Source organism: Hemitrygon akajei, chromosome 4 (genome assembly GCF_048418815.1).
Source record: "Hemitrygon akajei chromosome 4, sHemAka1.3, whole genome shotgun sequence".
Classification (NCBI taxonomy): Eukaryota; Metazoa; Chordata; class Chondrichthyes; order Myliobatiformes; family Dasyatidae; genus Hemitrygon; species Hemitrygon akajei.
In genome coordinates this window covers 159,597,577-159,615,514 of record NC_133127.1, presented here as the reverse complement: position 1 = coordinate 159,615,514, position 17,938 = coordinate 159,597,577, and the positions used below count along the sequence as shown (strand labels likewise).

The 17,938-nt window shown below is 40.9% G+C and overlaps 1 protein-coding gene across 10 annotated transcripts in view; it reads left to right on the top strand.

Annotated features, from left to right (window-relative positions):
• The window catches only part of atp8a2 (ATPase phospholipid transporting 8A2), a 461,717-nt gene that overhangs the window by 209,546 nt on the left and 234,233 nt on the right, over positions 1-17,938 (top strand). For all 10 annotated transcript variants that reach the window (XM_073043757.1, XM_073043755.1, XM_073043759.1 and 7 more), the window contains 2 exons: positions 11,891-12,029; positions 17,305-17,369. In XM_073043757.1, the coding sequence (XP_072899858.1) occupies positions 11,891-12,029; positions 17,305-17,369 (204 nt within the window). The remainder of the gene's footprint in view (positions 1-11,890; positions 12,030-17,304; positions 17,370-17,938) is intronic.

The following is a 17,938-nucleotide window of genomic DNA, read 5'->3' as shown; positions in this document are numbered from 1 at the left end:
ATTTGTTACCTGGAGTCTTTCATTAGGCCTCAATAGGCCTCTCATGTTTTGTTGGCTTTATCTAGTTTGTAAGTTTGCCAGGTTTTTAACCAGCCTCAGGGAAATGTACTTCTATTACAGTTGTAGATACTTATGGACAAATGGTAATGAGTTTACTTTCAATTTGAATCTGGCCTTGGGGGCTACTGTGGCTGATACAGTTCTTCAATGCAGTAGAACAGAAGCAGAAGGTAAGTAGCCTGAGGGAAGACTGGCTCACTATTTTCCTTACTGGAGTAAAAAGGAGGTTTAGAGTGGAGGTTTTCATTCTTAGTGAGGAAAAAAGTACATATAAGAATTATTTTGTCAGCATTCACTGCAACACTTCATTGTATCGTATCCATATTTATATAACCAATCTGCATCAAGCACTTAAGTGCTATATGGTGATGCTAGGTGTATAGCTAGAGATGCTCTAAAACCATACATGCCACCGTGTGAGCTGGAGAGTGCAGCTGCAACTCATTCCATCTGTTCTACAGTATAACAGTGTAGTTATACCCACCCCACAAAGTGTAGGATAAATCCAGAATTGCCATCTGTGAACAATGCTATTACGTGTGGCTGTGTTAGATGCTTAGATAGATAGATAGATAGATAGATACTTTATTCATCCCCATGGGGAAATTCAACATTTTTTCCAATGTCCCATACACTTGTTGTAGCAAAAACTCATTACATACAATACTTAACTCAGTAATAATATGATATGCATCTAAATCACTAACTCAAAAAGCATTAATAATAGCTTTAAAAAAAAGTTCTTAAGTCCTGGCAGTTGAATTGTAAAGCCTAATGGCATTGGGGAGTATTGACCTCTTCATCCTGTCTGAGGAGCATTGCATCGACAGTAACCTGTCGCTGAAACTGCTTCTCTGTCTCTGGATGATGCTATGTAGAGGATGTTCAGGGTTTTCCATAATTGACCGTAGCCTACTCAGCGCCCTTCGCTCAGCTACCGATGTTAAACTCTCCAGTACTTTGCCCACGACAGAGCCCGCCTTCCTTATCAGCTTATTAAGACGTGAGGCGTCCTTCTTCTTAATGCTTCCTCCCCAACACGCCACCACAAAGAAGAGGGCGCTCTCAACAACTGACCTATAGAACATCTTCAGCATCTCACTGCAGACATTGAATGACGCCAACCTTCTAAGGAAGTACAGTCGACTCTGTGCCTTCCTGCACAAGGCATCTGTGTTGGCAGTCCAGTCTAGCTTCTCGTCCAACTGTACTCCCAGATACTTGTAGGTCTTAACCTGCTCCACACATTCTCCATTAATGATCACTGGCTCCATATGAGGCCTAGATCTCCTAAAGTCCACCACCATCTCCTTGGTCTTGGTGACATTGAGACGCAGGTAGTTTGAGTTGCACCATATCACAAAGTCCTGTATCAGTTTCCTATACTCCTCCTCCTGTCCATTCCTGACACACCCCACTATGGCCGTGTCATCAGCGAACTTCTGCACATGGCAGGACTCCGAGTTATATTGGAAGTCAGATGTGTACAGGGTGAACAGGACCGGAGAGAGAACGGTTCCCTGTGGCGCTCCTGTGCTGCTGACCACTGTGTTTTACCAAAGCCTTTCGTTTCTGAGCTTACTTTAGCTTTGGTCCAGAAACGGAGCACATCTACATCCCAGAAAGCCTGGTAAAAGTCATCAAAACAGTACTTGGCTAAGTGTGGTGTTATGATACCAGCCCCCTCCTTTGTGAGAATTGCAAGAGCCCTAGTGAAAGGGGGGTCAATGACCCGAGAGAGAGAGCAAGAGAGAGAGAGAGACAGGCTGAATGGACACAGGAAATGGAAAGACAGCGACGTGCTGGATACCGCATTCCACTGGGACAAAAGCTGGCGACTGTGGCATTGTTCTCAGGAGACACCTGGGAACTGCAGACGTGCCAACTCGCAGGGACATTGTAAAGCCCTCGGGCAAAGTGGGCTGGTTGAGAGAGAGATTGCATCACCTGCAACCTGATTGACACCTGAGATCCCGTGAGGCAGTATAAAGAAGGGTCTGAAAGAGGACGACCCTCAAACGCACCAAGGAGACACCGAGAAGCACGATATCGCTTCCCGTGGGAACGGGAAGCCATTTTGAAGGAAGCCACGTGCGTTAAATTCCGAATGCGGAGTTTGTGGCTAGAACCAACAGAAAACCGCTTTTATTTAACACCAGGGAAGCCAAATCCTCTGAGGCTGAGGATTTGATTCATAAAGACAACGGCAAGTGTTATCTTTTCCTAACAATCTCTCTCTCTCTCTCCAACACGTGAAACCAAAAGGGAAAAGCCTGCAGACTTCAGAGTGACTCTTTATATTTCCAATTGGACTCAGTATTATACCCTAGACAACGAAAGAGCTTATTTCTGAGTGATTATTAATGTACCTGCGTTTTAGATTGAGTATTGACGCATGTTATCTGAATGTTTGTATTAACCTTAATTTTTGTGCCCCTTTATTAATAAAACTTTTGAAAATAGTACCATTGGACTTCAACTGACATATCTATCTTTGCTGGTAAGTGAAACCAGTTACTGGTTTCATAACAGTGGCATCATGGAACCCTCATTTGCTCCGATGTCCTATGGTCTTGCAAAAGACAGTGGCAATTAAGAAGAAAACTGCACCAGCTAGAATTGTATCTCAGACAAAAAATTAGACAAGCACAGCATAGAAACAGACCCTCATGTCTTTCATATTCATGCTGACCAGCAGACTCATCTATACTAATCCCATTTATCATCATTTGCTTCACAGCCATCAATACTTTGGGAATTCAGTGCCATCAGAAATGTGAGAATATTTCCATTTACCTTGCATTCAAATTCCAAACACCCTTCGGTTGAAGGGTGATATGCATTCATTGTGTTTGTCCTAACCATGCATTTCCAAAAATGCATCCTAACTTCTGTCTGCCATTCTCTGCCCATCTTGTCAACTGACTGATATTTTACTATAGTCCGAGACCATCCTTTTCTGTATCTGCTTTGGAATTGCAGACAATGTGGAATTCTGAGCAGCAGGGAGGGAAATGAGAGGCTGGAAAGTGATACAAAAGTCAGTGATAGCAAATAGAAAAGACAAGACTGCAAGAGCTGGGCAGGGAGTGAGGAATGCCTATCAGCTTAAATTTCATTTGTTACCATGCAAGGAATCTGACAAGTATGGCAGATAAACTCAGGGTGTGGATAGCTGCATGAGACTGGGATGCTATAGCTATTACAGAAACATGGCTAAGGGGATTGGCAGCTTAATGTTATGCAGTACAGCTGCTTTAGGTGGGATAGAGGTGGGGAAGAGTGTTACATTTTTGATCAAGGTGAACATCATGGCAGCAAGAAATAAAATTACTGAAGGATCATTGATTGGAGCTGGAAATAAGGGGATGATCACCTTGCTGGGCTTGTGGTATAAGCCTTCAAATGGTCAATGGGAGTTAGAAGAACTAATACGCAGAAAGATTGGAGAGTTACAAGAAAAGGAAGGTTGTCATGGTGGAGATTTTAACTTTCCTAACATATACTAAAGCATCTGTGTTGTTAAAGTGTGATAAAGGGTGGAATTTAAGAGTGTTCAGGAATGTTTCCCTGGACAATATACAGAGGGTCCTGCTAGGGAGAGGGCAAAGTTTGTTCTACTCCTCAGCAGTGTAAGTGACTGAGATGCCAGTGGTGGGGAACTTTTGTAATTGTGACCACAGTTTATATTAATTTTTTTAAATAGTTATGGAACGGGACAGAACTGGGCAATGGATTTGTGTTCTAAATTAGGACAAGATGAATTTTGACATGCAAAAGTTGATTGGATTTGGTTATCTGCAGGCAAAGAGGCCTCTGGCAAAAGTGGGGGCCTTTAAAGCTGAGACGATGAGAGCTAAAGGTCTGCATGTTCCCATTAGAGTGAAGGGCAAGGCTGGTAGAAGTAGTTCAACCTTGGATGACAAGACGTATTGATGCTCTTCAGGAAAAAAATGGAGGCATTGGTCAGGTACAGGCAGCTGTGATCAAATGAATCCCTGGTGGAGTTTTGGACATGCAGGAATGTACTCAAAAAGGAAATCAGGATGGCAAAAAAGGAGCTTGAGATAGCTTTGACAGAGAGATTAAGGAAAATCTAGAGAAATTTTGTAAGTTTATTCAGGGAAAAAGAAAGCATAAAGAGCCTCAACGACCAAAGTGAATATCTTTGCATGGAACTACAGGAGATGGGCAAGGTCCTTAATTAATATTTCTCCTTGTTTTTACCAGGGATAAATACATGAGTATTTTGGAGCAAGTTAAAGTTATTGAAGAGGACTTAGTCCATATTATCATAGAGGTGGTACTGGACATCTAAAATATATGAAGGTAGACAAATCTCCAGGGCCTGGCCAGATGTATCTAAGAACACTGTGGAGGTTAGAGAAGAAATTGCAGAAGTCGTGGCTGAAATACTTGCATTGTTGTTTGCCACTGTTGAGATGCTGATATACTGCAGGATAGCAAACGTTGTGCCTTTATTTTAAAATGTTTGCAAAGAAAATCCTGGGGCCTATGGACCATTCGGTGTAACTTCAGTGATAGAAAAATTACAGGAAAGGATTTTGAGGTACGTTATACATGCATCTGAAAAGACATGAGTTGATTATGGATAGTGAGCATGATTTTGTGAGTGGGAGTTCATGGCTTAGAAACTTGATTTTTCTTGTGGTTGTTTTTTGATGATGTCACCAAGAAAGTTAAATAGATGTGGTCTACATGGACTTCAGCAAGAGTTTTGATAAGGTCCCTTGTGGTAGGATGCTGCAGCTGACTCATATCGCTTCATACCGCCAAATCATATTGTTTCCTCGCGGCCCAATAGCACATGCTTTGCGGCCCGGTACTGGTCCGCAGCCCGGTGGTTGGGGACCACTGCTCTAGAAGGCTAGAGTTCATGGAATCCAGAGAGATCTGGCTAATTGGCTAGTTGGCTTCATGGTAGGAATCAAAGGGTGAAAGGGGTAATGGTGGAAAGTTATTACTTGGATTAAAGGCCCATGACTAGTAGTGTCTTGAGTTGGTGCTGGGCCCATTGTTGTTTGTTAATGATTTAGCTCAGAGTGTACAAAGGATAATTAGCAATTTGCAGATGATGGAATAGTTGGTATAGTGGACAATGAAGAAGGTTATCAAAAATCAGCTGGGCATCTTGATCAGCTGAGTATGAGGCCCAAGGAGTAACAAATGGAGTTCAATGCAGTTAAGTATGAGATGTTGCATTTTGGAAAGTCAAATCAAGGTAGGGCCTTGGGGAGTATTGTAGGGCAAAGTGTCTCTTAGTTCCTGTTCCCTGAAAGTGGAGTCACAGGTAGACAGGATGGTGACAAAGGCTTTTGGCATGTTGGCTTTAGTTAGTCAGGTCATAGTGCAGTTGTACAGGGTGCTGGTGAGGTTGCACTTGGAGTATTGTTCAAAGGTTCATTTATTATCAAAGTATACAACTTAAAATTCTTCTCCAGGTAGCCATGAAACTAAGAAAGCACGATCATCAACCCCAAATCCCCCTCCCTGCACAAAAACAGACAAACATGGAACAGACACATCAACCCCAATCCCTTCTGCACAAAGAAAACCAAAAAAAATGTAACAGGCACGTCAACGCCCCAAATCCCTCCTCACGCACAAAAAAACAAACGAGCTGGAATGGGCACTTCCAACCCTAAATCCCCTTCCTCACACACAAAAAAAAGAAAGATTGGGTGACAAGCACAGAATATAAAATACTTTAAAACGGAAGAAGTCTACAGTCCAAGTCCACACAGCGCAGAAAACCTGGGCAAACACTCTCCAGGCCCAGTGGCAGACCTTTCCCTGTCCGTAGCAGAACGATCAAAAGGTAGGCAGTTAGCACACTCCCCTCGATGCTTCATTCTCCCTTGGAACTTTAATCGATGAAATGGAGATGAACATCAGCTCACTCTCACCACCTCTGCCACTCGGAATCCTCTCGGATCTTCAAACTGTATATGACAGGCTCCAGCAGTTTCAGAATCACATCCATGATGAAAAACAAACGTATAAGGTTAAATATATGGTTTCATGATCCATCCAGAAGATGTTGACCAAAGGAGTGCTGTAGGCAGATGCCAACTTGACCAGAAGTATTTATTGTGCTCAGTTTTGGTCACCTGCTATAGGAAAGATACTATTAAACTGGAGTTAGTGCAGAAGAACTTTTATGAAGATGTTGCCAGGACCTGAGAGACCGAGTTATAAGGCGAGCTTAGAGAAACTAAGACTGAGAGGTGATTTTATAGAGTTGTATATAATCATGAGAGGCATAGACAGTTTCTAAAACAGTCCATTCTCCCTGTCTGTGCCCTTTAGAGGTCATAGGTTTAAGGTGAGAAGAGAAAGATTTAATAGGAACTCAAAGAGCAATATTTTTTCGATGAGGAGTAGTATGTATATGGAATGAACTGCTAGTGGATGTGGTTCAGGCAGGTTCAATAACAAGTTTTTAACATAGAAATAGTTGGACAGGTACAGAAACAGGGAAGGTTTAGAAGGTTATGGGCTAAACCCTGAATAATTGGACTAGTTTAGTTGGGCATCTTGGTCAGCATGAACCAGATGGGTTGAAGGGTCTGTTTCTGTTCTCTGTGTCTCTAAGAATGAATCTCGAGTTGCACACAGGCAAGGTTGGAAAAGGGTGGCAAATTTCATTTCCTAAAGATCATTGGAAAACCAATGGGTTTTATGACCGATCTGTTGAGGCAGCCTGCATTGTGACAACAACGCCCGATGCAAGCTGCAGGAACAGGATCTCATCTGGGCACATAACAGCTTTCTAGGTTCATTATTAAATTCTACAAGTTCAAATGACTTGATTTCTGTGTCTGTATCTGTGAAAGTTGTCTTTTTGTTTCTTTTAACTTAGAGTTACAGCACAGTAACAGGCCCTTCTAGCACAACAAGATCACACAGTCTAATTGCACCTATGTGACCAAATAACCTACTAACCTGTGTGTGGGAGGAAATCTTCTTTGCATTTCACTTCTCCCACATTCTTTTTGAAACCTGCATGGACCCCCGCTATGTAGAACAATCCACATTCCAAGCCTTCCCTGGTAATGCTCCCCTACTCTTACCCCACTAGACTGACTGCATTGGTGCTGCTTCATGTGCCCATGGTGAGCTCGTTAATTTCATCAACTTTGTCTCCAACTGCCCTTAAGCTCGCTTGGTCTATTTCTGACACCTCTCTCCCCTTTCTCTATCTGTCTCCATCTCTAGAGACAAACTGTTGATTCACATCTTTTATAAACCTACCAATTCCCACAGCTTTCTTGACTACACCTCTCCCCACCCTGTTTCCTATAAAAATACTACAGGGGTCCCCCCCCCCCTCCTTTCCAAAGGTAGAGCGTTCCTATGAAACCTTCCTTAAGCCAAACTGGCATAAAGCAAAGAACCATTAATTTATATGGGAAAAATTTTCGTAAAAGTGAAAATCCTCTTTATAATGCAAAAACAGGTTACTAATGTAGGTCTTTTGTAAAAGCGAAGTGGCGTAAAGCAAACATTCATAAAGCGGAGGACACCTGTAATCCCTTTTCTCAGTTCCTTCGTCTCCGCCACATCTGTTCCCAGGATGCAGCTTTCCTTTCCACGGCATCAGAGATATCCTCCTCCTTCTAGGAATAGGGTTTCCCTTCCTCCACCATTGGTACTGCCCTCACTCTCATCTCTTCCATTTCCTGAACATCTGCGCTCACCCCATCTTCCCACTGTCTTAGCAGTGATAGAGCTCCTCTTGTCCTTACCTACCACCCCACGAGCCTCAGCTTCCAGCACGTCATTCTCTGCAACTTCTGTCATCCATTATGGAATAGATGGCTTTGTGGCTAAGTTTGCTGATGATACAAAGATAGGTGGAGGGGCCGGTAGTGCTGAGGAGACAGTGAGTCTGCAGAGAGACTTGAATAGATTGGGAGAATGGGTAAAGAAGTGGCAGATGAAATACAATTTTGGAAAGTGTATGGTCATGCACTTTGGTAGAAGAAATAAACAGGCAGACTATTATTTAAATGGGGAGAGAATTCAAAGTTCTGAGATGCAATGAGACTTGGGAGTCCTCGTGCAGGATACCCTTAAGGTTAACCTCCAGGTTGAGTCGGTGGTGAAGAAGGCAAATGCAATGTTGGCATTCATTTCTAGAGGAATAGAGTATAGGAGCAGGGATGTGATGTTGAGGCTCTATAAGGCACTGGTAAGACCTCACTTGGAGTACTGTGTGCAGTTTTGGGCTCCTTATTTAAGAAAGGATGTGCTGACGTTGGAGAGGGTTCAGAGAAGATTCACTAGAATGATTCTGGGGATGAGAGGGTTAACATATGAGGAACGTTTGACCACTCTTGGACTGTACTCCTTGGAGTTTAGAAGAATGAGGGGGGACCTCATAGAAACATTTCAAATGTTGAAAGGCATGGACAGAGTGGATGTGGCAAAGTTGTTTCCCATGGTGGGGGAGTCTAGTACGAGAGGGCATGACTTACGGATTGAAGGGTGCCCATTCAGAACAGAGAAATTTTTTTAGCCAGAAGGTGGTGAATCTATGGAATCTGTTGCCACGGGCGGCAGTGGAGGTCAAGTCATTGGGTGTCTTTAAGGCAGAGATTGATAGGTATCTGAGTAGCCCAGGCATCAAAGGTTATGGTGAGAAGGCGGGGGAGTGGGACTAAATGAGAGAATGGATCAACTCATGATAAAATGGTGGAGCAGACTCGATGGGCTGAATGGCCGACTTCTCCTTTGTCTTATGGTCTTATCTCCAAAGGGATCCAACCACCAAACTTATCTTTACCTCCCCCCTCTCCGCTTTCTGCTGGGATCGCCCCCTTCTAGATTCCCTCATCCATTCATACGTCCCGGCAATTATCCCTCCAAGCGGCCTATTACACCTGCCTATTTACCTCCTCAATCACCTTCATTCAGGGCCCCAAATAGCCATTCTAGGTGAGACAACCTGCGAATCTCCTGGGGTCGTCTGTAGTGTCTGGTGCTCCTGATGCAGACTCCTCTACATTGGTGAGACCTGTTGTAAGTTGGGGGACTGCTTCGTCGACCAGTGACCAAACATTTTTAATTCCCATTCCCATTCCAACATGTTGGTCCATGACCTCTTGTGCCAAGATGAGGACACCCTCAGGGTGGAGGAGAAACACTTTATATTCCGTCTGGATAGATAGCCTGCAACCTCTTGGCATGAATATCAATTTCTCCTTCTGGTAAAAATGATTTTTCCTCCCCCTCCCCTCTTCTATTCCCCATTTTGGCCTCTTGCCTCTTCTCAGCTGCCTATCACCTCCTCCCACTTCCCTTTCTCCTATGGTTCATTCTCCTCTCCTATCAGATTCCTTCCTCTGCAGGATTTTGTTTCCTGGCTACCTGGCTTCACCTAATACCTTCTAGTTCTCTTCCTTTCCCTCCCCCTGTCTTTTTATTCTGGTGTCTTCCCTGTTCCTGTCCTGTCCTGAAGAAAGGTCTCGGCCAACAACATCGACTGTTTTTTCATTTTCATAGATGCTGCCTGATCTGCTGAGTTCCTCCATTATTTTGTATGTGCTCTTTTATGTTCTTTTGTCTTATGTTCTCATTCTCTAACTGATCTGATACATTCATTTAACCATATTGAAGATATCCCACTCCTCCACCTTCTCTGAAGATTAACAAGTTCCTCTTATCTTACAGTTCTGATGAAGGATCTTTCACCTATAATGTTAACTTTGTTTTTCTTCCCAGAAATGCAGCATTATCTGTTCTTACGACAATCTGGTAGTTTGGATAATTTAAAAAAGCTCTTTGCACAAAAATCTTGGATGTAATTGAATTTTATTTTGCCATCTGCTTTAGTGGGATTTAAACCTATGTCTCCGGTTAACGGTCTAGGATTCTGCTGTTTGTCTAGTAATATATTAACTGTTTTACTTTTTTGTTTGAGGCAAGAACATATTTTGATTCTCTTCACTTGGCTTGGTGACTGTAGCTCAAGTGACTCTCAATAAGGTGCTTAACGTGTAGAGCAAATGTATCTGTTTGATCAGTGGCCAATTTGATACGCAAAACTCTCACATGTTTCATCACTAATGTACTGTTGCTCTACCTCATGCTATTTACAAACTGCATAACCTAGGCAATTCCAGCAGTACTTCCCACACCAGCAAACTCTACCACCCAAAAGAACAATTGGGGTATAGTGAACCCCTTATTTAAGAAAGGATGTGCTGGCATGGGTGAGGTTCCAGAGGAGGTTCATGAGAATTATTCTAGAAATGAGAGGGTTAATGTACGAGGGGCGCTTGATGGCTCTCATCCTGTACTTGCTAGAGTTTAGAAAGGCCTAGATAAATTAGATGTGGAGAGGATTTTTCCAATAGTGGGGGCTTAGGACTAGAGGCATGGCCTCACAAAATAAGGACATCCCCTTAGAACAGAGATGAGGAATTTCTTGAACCAGAGGATGGTGATTCTGTGGAATGCTTTGCCACACACTTCTGTGGAGGCCAAATCATTGGGCATATTTAAGGCTGAAGTTGACACCTTCTTAATTAATAAGAGTGTCAAAGGTTACGGGGAGAAGATAGGAGAATGGGTTTGAGGGGGAAATAAATCAGCCATGATCAAATGGCAGAGCAGACTCAATGAGCTAAATTGCTTAATTCTGTTCCTATTTATAAAGGTCTCACCGGCAGGTCCCCCTCAATTTTCCACAGGGTTGAAGGAGTATATTCACATTGAGGACTCCTGTTGTTCAAAATGATGACAGCTCACGAGATCCCTTACACAGCCAAATGGAGATGAGATGTGCATTCCATAAATTGTATGATGCTTGACATGGCGTATTGGTATGCTGATGGAATATTAAAATTGCAAATGGAAGGTTTTGCAATTTTGGATTCTGTATTGAAAAGGATGTTAGTTAGGAAGATGGGACCTGAGTGGGTTCACTAGACTTTGAAGTATTATGGGGGAAAAATAAAATAAGATGAATAATTTTGCCTGTTTTTTTAAAACAAAAACAAGGAAATAAATGAAAGAGAGGAATAATGGGGTGAAGCTAGCAGTTCCCAATATATAGGAGGACTGGAACGAGGAGACATAGATGTAAAGTTAAATGTAAGAGTATTAAGACAAAATGCAGTGGTTGATAATTAATCTTCTTTCCCATTGTGATTGTAATATGAAGTAAATGCATTATATCCAGTAGAGTGCAGCACTGTTAAACATTTCAAACTGAAAGCCATCGTTAGCTGTGTTCTTTTTAAATATTTATAACTTTTAACTGTATGAAGGCCAAATAAAAGTGAAATACTTTATCATAAAGAGTAACTGGCAGAGCATCTTCACAATTAGACTCCACCTATAATTACGTTTAAAACTTGAGCTGTGAATACTTTTCCTTCTTGTGAAATTGCTTTAGTTGGCACAGCAGTAAATGCCGGAAATGTGGAATCTTGGTATGGTCCTTCATCACTGTTGTTGTTTGATTTCAGTGGTCGGAATTAGTGGCAGTCCTCATTCAGGAGCTCACCCCAAAATGTCAGCCATCTCTCTGCACTGCAGATACTACCTGAACCTCTGAGTTCGTCCAGCAGTTTCATTATTGCCTGTAGTAATAAATCAGTTGGCCTCAGTTTCCTGTGATGGTAGCGGTCTGCACTTCAACTAGACTTTTAACATAACAAAGCATAGAGGGTAATTAAATAACCATGGACAAAACTAGTCCTATTACTCTTTGTTCCATTCAATAACATGAAAGGAAATTGCTTACATTAAGTAAACTTGAATGTCAGCACAACTCTTATTATATAATATATTTTTTCAGAACTTGTTGCTACTTGGAGCAACTGCCATTGAAGATCGTCTTCAGAATGGAGTACCTGAAACCATCTCAACGTTAATGAAAGCTGGAATTAAAATATGGGTCCTTACTGGCGATAAGCAAGAGACTGCGATTAATATAGGTCTGTCTGTGCACTGCAGCACACTTCATTTCTTGGTATACCAGTAAAATTTGTAATAAATATGCATTCTTGTATCTTTTGCAGTTGTTATTTGAAAATCCATAAATTTGAGCTTAAATGTAAGGGCCTTTCTGACTTGCATGAGGCTCAATGAGGGAAGCCTAAGTTGTCATTAACATAGATTTTTGCTTGGCTTTAGCAGGGTCTCCAGGGTCAAAAACTTAAAAGTCCCAGGGATACAAAGGAGAGTTTCACACTGGATCAAAAATTTAGCTTTGTGGCAGTCACCAGAGAGTAATGACACATTGGTACATTCCTAACTAAAGATCTGTTACCTGTGGAACAGTAGGCAGTAAATTTTTTTGTAATGAAAAATATTTAGTCCAATGAAGGGCTTGCAGTAACAGCATTTAGAAATGTTACAAAAATTGACTTGATAGACAATAAGGAGGACAGCTTTGGACTGCTGTGGATATCAGTGACTTCAGCAGAAAGGTGGTGATGGAATATAATCTGGAGAAGTACGAGTTAATACACATGGAGATTCACCTAAACAAAGGAATATGAAAATATTGTAAGAATATTATGTAAAGGAGCTAGGAGACTTGCGTTTATGTTGTAATGATCATTAATGGAAACAAAATGGGTAAGTAAAATGATTTACAAAAAACATATGTGGTGCTATTCCAATACTAGTTAGACCTCCGCTTCTATAGTGCATATGGTTCTGGTCATTTTTCAGAGTAGATGTGATTGCAGTGGAGAAACTGCTAAGTTGTTACTTAATTGTTGCTGCAAAGTTATAATGAAGGAAAATTGGATAAGATGGGGTGTATTCCAACTGGTGGTTCAGGTGGCTATCTACTTCAGACCTTTCAGCTTTCTACGCAGCTTCTCCTTAGTATAAGAATTACACTCAATTCTTCCCCCGACATTGTTGAATTTCTGGCATACTGCTCACATCTTCTACAGTGAAGACTGATGCAAAATACTCATTAGATTCATTCCCCATTTACAACCTCTTCAGCATCATTTTCCAGCAGTCCAATATCCATTCTCTTATCTCTTTTACTCTTTATATATCTGAAAAAAACTTATGGTATCCTCTTTTATATTATTGGCTAACTTAGTTCATGTTTCATCTTTTCTTTCCTTATGGCTTTTTAGTTGCCTCCTTTGATTTTTAAAAGCTTCTCAGTCCTCTAACTTCCCACTAATTTTTGCTATATTACAGTATATGCCCTTTGTTTTGCTTTTATGCAGTCTTTTTCTGCCTTCATCTGACACGGTTGCTTCATCCCCCTTTTAAAATACTATTTCGTCTTTGGGATATATCTATTTTGTGCCTTCTGAATTATCCCCAGAAACTCCAGCCATTACTCTGCTGTCATTCTTGCTAGTTGTCGCCTTCAATTAACTTTGGCTAGCTCCTCTTTCATGCATCTGTAATACCCTTTACTCCACTGAAATACCGATACATCTGATTGTAGCTTTTCCCTTTCAGTCTGCACGGTGAATTCTATCATATTATGATCATTGCCTGCAAAGGGTTCTTTACCTTAAGCTCATTAATCAAGTCTGGTTCATTAAAAAGTGTCGCTCTGCCGCCCGAGAGTGGCCTCATCGTGGACCGAAGGAAGCCATGTTCCGATATGTTGGAATGGGAATGGAGTTGGAATTAAAACTGTTGGCCACCGGGAAATCCTGCTTGTTGAGTTCCTCCAGCATTTTGTTTGAGTTATGCATTATTTTGCCCACTTTTTGCACTACTTATTAATTTTTAAAATATTTCTTATTGTAACATACAATAATTTTTGTGTATAAGACTGTACTGCTGCTGCAAATCAAATTTCAGTGATCATAAATCTGATTCTAGATTAAATTAGTTCTGATTTTGCGGGTTAATTCTCCATGGCGATGGAATTGTTCTTAGTTTTCAGTCTAAATAGTATAGCTTCCTTAAACAGAATAGAAGTTACATTCATTCAGCCTCTTTTAATTAAGTTGTGTTTTGAGAAAATAAAAGAAGGAACTGTTGCATCGTTCTAGAGTGAATTCTGAAATACCGATTTTGAAACATTAACTTTGATTCATTTTGGTAGTTGCAATTATAGTAATTTATAATAAATAGTACAGTCAGTGAAACTTAGAAATACTCTCAAATCAGCATGAGTTAATCAGTCTGATGGCCTGGTGGAAGAAGCTGTCCCCGGAGCCTGTTTGTCCTACCTTTTATGCTGCGGTACCATTTCCCGGATGGTAGCAGCTAGAATGGATTGTAATTGCGGTAACTCGGGTCCCAAATGATCGTTTGGGCCATTTTTACATACCTGTCTTTATAAAAGGCAAGATTTTCCTTCAAGGAAGCCATGATGACTCTGGCCTGTTTTGTCATGAGTCTCCAAGTACCTGAAAACCACATAATTAACAATGACTCCCAACCACTGAGGTCAGACTAACCGGGCTATAATTTCCTTTCTTCTGCCTCTCTCCCTTCTTGAAGAGTGGAGTGACATTTGCAATTTTCCAATCTTCCAGAGCCACTCCAGAATCTAGTGAGTCTTGAAATCATTACTGATGCCTCCACGGACTCTTCAGCCACCTGTTTCATAACCCTGAGATGTACACCATCTGGTCCAGGTGACTTATCTCCCTTCAGACCTTTCAGGTTCACAAGAACCTTCTCCCTAGTAATGGTAATTTCACACACTTCATGACCCCTGACACCTGAAACTTCCACCATACTGCTAGTGTCTTCCACAGTGAATGCTGCTGCTGAATACTTCTTCAGTTCATCCACTATTTCCTTATCTCCTATTACTACCTCTCTAGTATCGTTTTCCAGTGATCCAATATCCACTCTCCCCTCTCTTTTACACTTTATGTATCTGAAGAAACTTTTGGGTTTGGTATCCTCTTGAATGTTATTGGTTAGCTTGCTTTCATATTCCATCTTTACCTTAATGACATTTTTAGTTGCCTTCTGTTGGTATTTGAAAGCTTCCCAATCCTCTAACTTCTTGCTCTATTATATGCTCTCTCTTTGACTTTTATGTTGAGTTTGATTTCTCTTGTTAGCCATGGTTGTGTCATCTTTTCTTTAGAATAATTTTTCCTCTTTGGGACATATATAGCTTGTGCCTTCTGTATTGCAGCCATTGCTACTCTGCCATCATTTCTGCCGGTGTTCTTTTCCCATCAATTCTGGTCAGCTCCTCTCTCATGCCTCTGTAATTCCCTTTACCCATTGTAATACTGGGACATCTGATTTTAGCTTCTCCTCAAATTTCAGGGCAAGTTCGATCATATTATGATCACTTGTCCCTAAGAGTTTTTTTTCCTAAGCTCTCTAATCAGTTCTGGTTCATTGCATAACAGCCAGTCCAGAATAGCTGACCCCCTAGTGGGCTCAACCACAAGCTGCTCTAAAAAGCTATCTTGTAGGCGTTCTAGAAATTGCCACTCTTGGAATCCAGCACCAAGCTGATTTTCCCAAACTATCTGCACATTGAAATCCCCCATGACTATTGTAACATAGATGGTGGATGAGATGTTGACCCTATGCATTCACTACAAGCAGCATGTGTTGGTGAGAGGCATGAATTATAGTGAATTATGGGTCAAGGTGAATGATAATGCAGAGAACTTTGACAGGGTTCTGGGAGCAATGTACTGAGATGGGAATAAGGAACATAACCAAGTAAGAAGAACAGTGCTGGTGTGAAATGAGAGAGAGAAATATTATCTTAAACTCTTTGGAATTATGGAGTGTCATTTTGAATGGATTAGAAAGAGGAAAGAAATTACTTTTATAGTTAAGAGAGGAGATCAAGATTAGTTGCTGAATTAAGGAAAAATAAGATGGCATTTACTTAAAAAGAGTAATTAAGTTTGCTTTGTTAACTTGTTAGATGCTTGGATTTGGAATATATCTTTGGTAGATGTCAACATGCTGTCCTTATATCATGCCCAATTTTACACTTTTACATTCACTCTTTACTTTTGACTGTGAGGCTAAGTACAACTCCAATGTCATATTTAAGTTTGCTGATGACATCACTGTCGTTGGCCGAATTAAAGGTGGTGATGAATCAGCCTATAGGAGGGAGATTCCAAATCTGGCTCGGTGATGCCAGAACAACATCTCCTCAGTGTCAGCAAGACCTAGGAGCTAATTGTTGACTTTAGGAAGAGGAATGAGGAGGTCCATGAGCCAGTCCTCATCAGGGGGAGAAGGTCAGGAATTTCAGATTCTTCGGAGGATCTGTCCTGGCCCAACATGTAAGTGCAATTACAAAGAAAGCATGGCAGTGCCCTTAGGAGTCATGACATCTAAAACTTTGACAAACTTGTATTGATGTGTGCTGGAGACTATATGGACTGATCACAACATTAGTCTGGTATGGAAATACCAATGCCCTTGAATGGAAAATCCTCCAAAAAGTAGTGGATACAGCCTAGTCTATCATGGGTAAAGCCCTCCCCATCATTGACTACATCTACACAGACCATTGTTGCAAGAAAGCAGCATCCATCATCAGGGTCCCCCTACCATCCAGGCCATGCTGTCTTCTCACTGCCGCCTTCAGGAAGAAGGTACAGGAGCCTCAGGACCCACACCACCAGGTTCAGGAACAGTTCAAGGACTCTTATCTCATGTTCTTGATACTTAATGCTTATTTATTTGTAAATATTTTTATTTACTTTTACATTTTGTTTTCTTTTGCACATTAGTTGTTTGTCTGTGCTGTTGGATGTGGTCTATCATTGATTCAATTATGTTTCTTGGATTTACTGTGTATGCCCTCAGGCAAATGAATCTCAGGGTTGTATATGGTGACATATATATACTTTAATAATAAATTTACTTTACTTTGAACTTTGAATTAAAATGGAATAGGAATTTCAAGTTTGGGCCCTTTCTTTCATCACTACTTCTTCCTTACCATACCACCCAAATATAACAATATGACTTTATTCAGAATGATTTCAATACTGAGTCTGAAATCTTCCAAATTTGTGAAAGATCAGAATAGTCAATTCTCACATATTGGTGACCTGCGTTTACCTTGTCCCGAAGTGTTTCATACGACCCTAAGGTGAAAAGTTCCCTTCCTCAGCCTTCTTCAAAATATTATCCCCCATGTCTAGAATTAAAGCTAAAAAGAAATCCAATCCAGGCATTATTCTGTGGGCATTGTGTTTGTCAGTATTGTGTTTCAGAAGAAGTTTTGTTATTTTTCATGACAGCCACTTCTTTCTATTCTTTTGATAGGTTATTCATGCAAGCTTTTATGCCAAAATATGACACTGCTAATAGTGAATGAAGATTCTTTGGATGTAAGTCATTCCATTCCTTCCAAGCCATCTATATGTTATAACCCTTTAAATGTTTATCTTTGTGGAAACTCTGAAATCTTTCATTCAGCATCTAAATGCTTTCCATCATCCAGTCATGACAGCATTTCTCACTCGTCGAAGTACCAGCAGAAATATTAAAACTGGAGTTGGCAGTTGGTTTTTGTAATTGCTTATTTTGTAATGTTGGTTGAAATGTTTCTATGCAATCATGATGTTTTGACTACCACGCTAGCCTGTGCAATTGACTAGCATAATTGCTGTCTGTGAGCATGGGGTGATAGGGCAGGTGCAGATAAAGCTTTGATATGCAGATTCCACATGTATTTACTTGATAAAACCGGTGTTTGGATTGTGTGATGATTTTTTTTGATCAACTTTCTTTTAGTTATAGATGACCGATGAAAGCATGTTTAGAGTTATTTTAATCATGGACAGTATCAACACTTAAAATGATTAGTAGCTCTCTCAATCTACATCTTTAAAGACTTGTGACAGAGTATTCTGTCTGATTAGTATTTGAACCTCACATATATTTCTTTAATAACTTA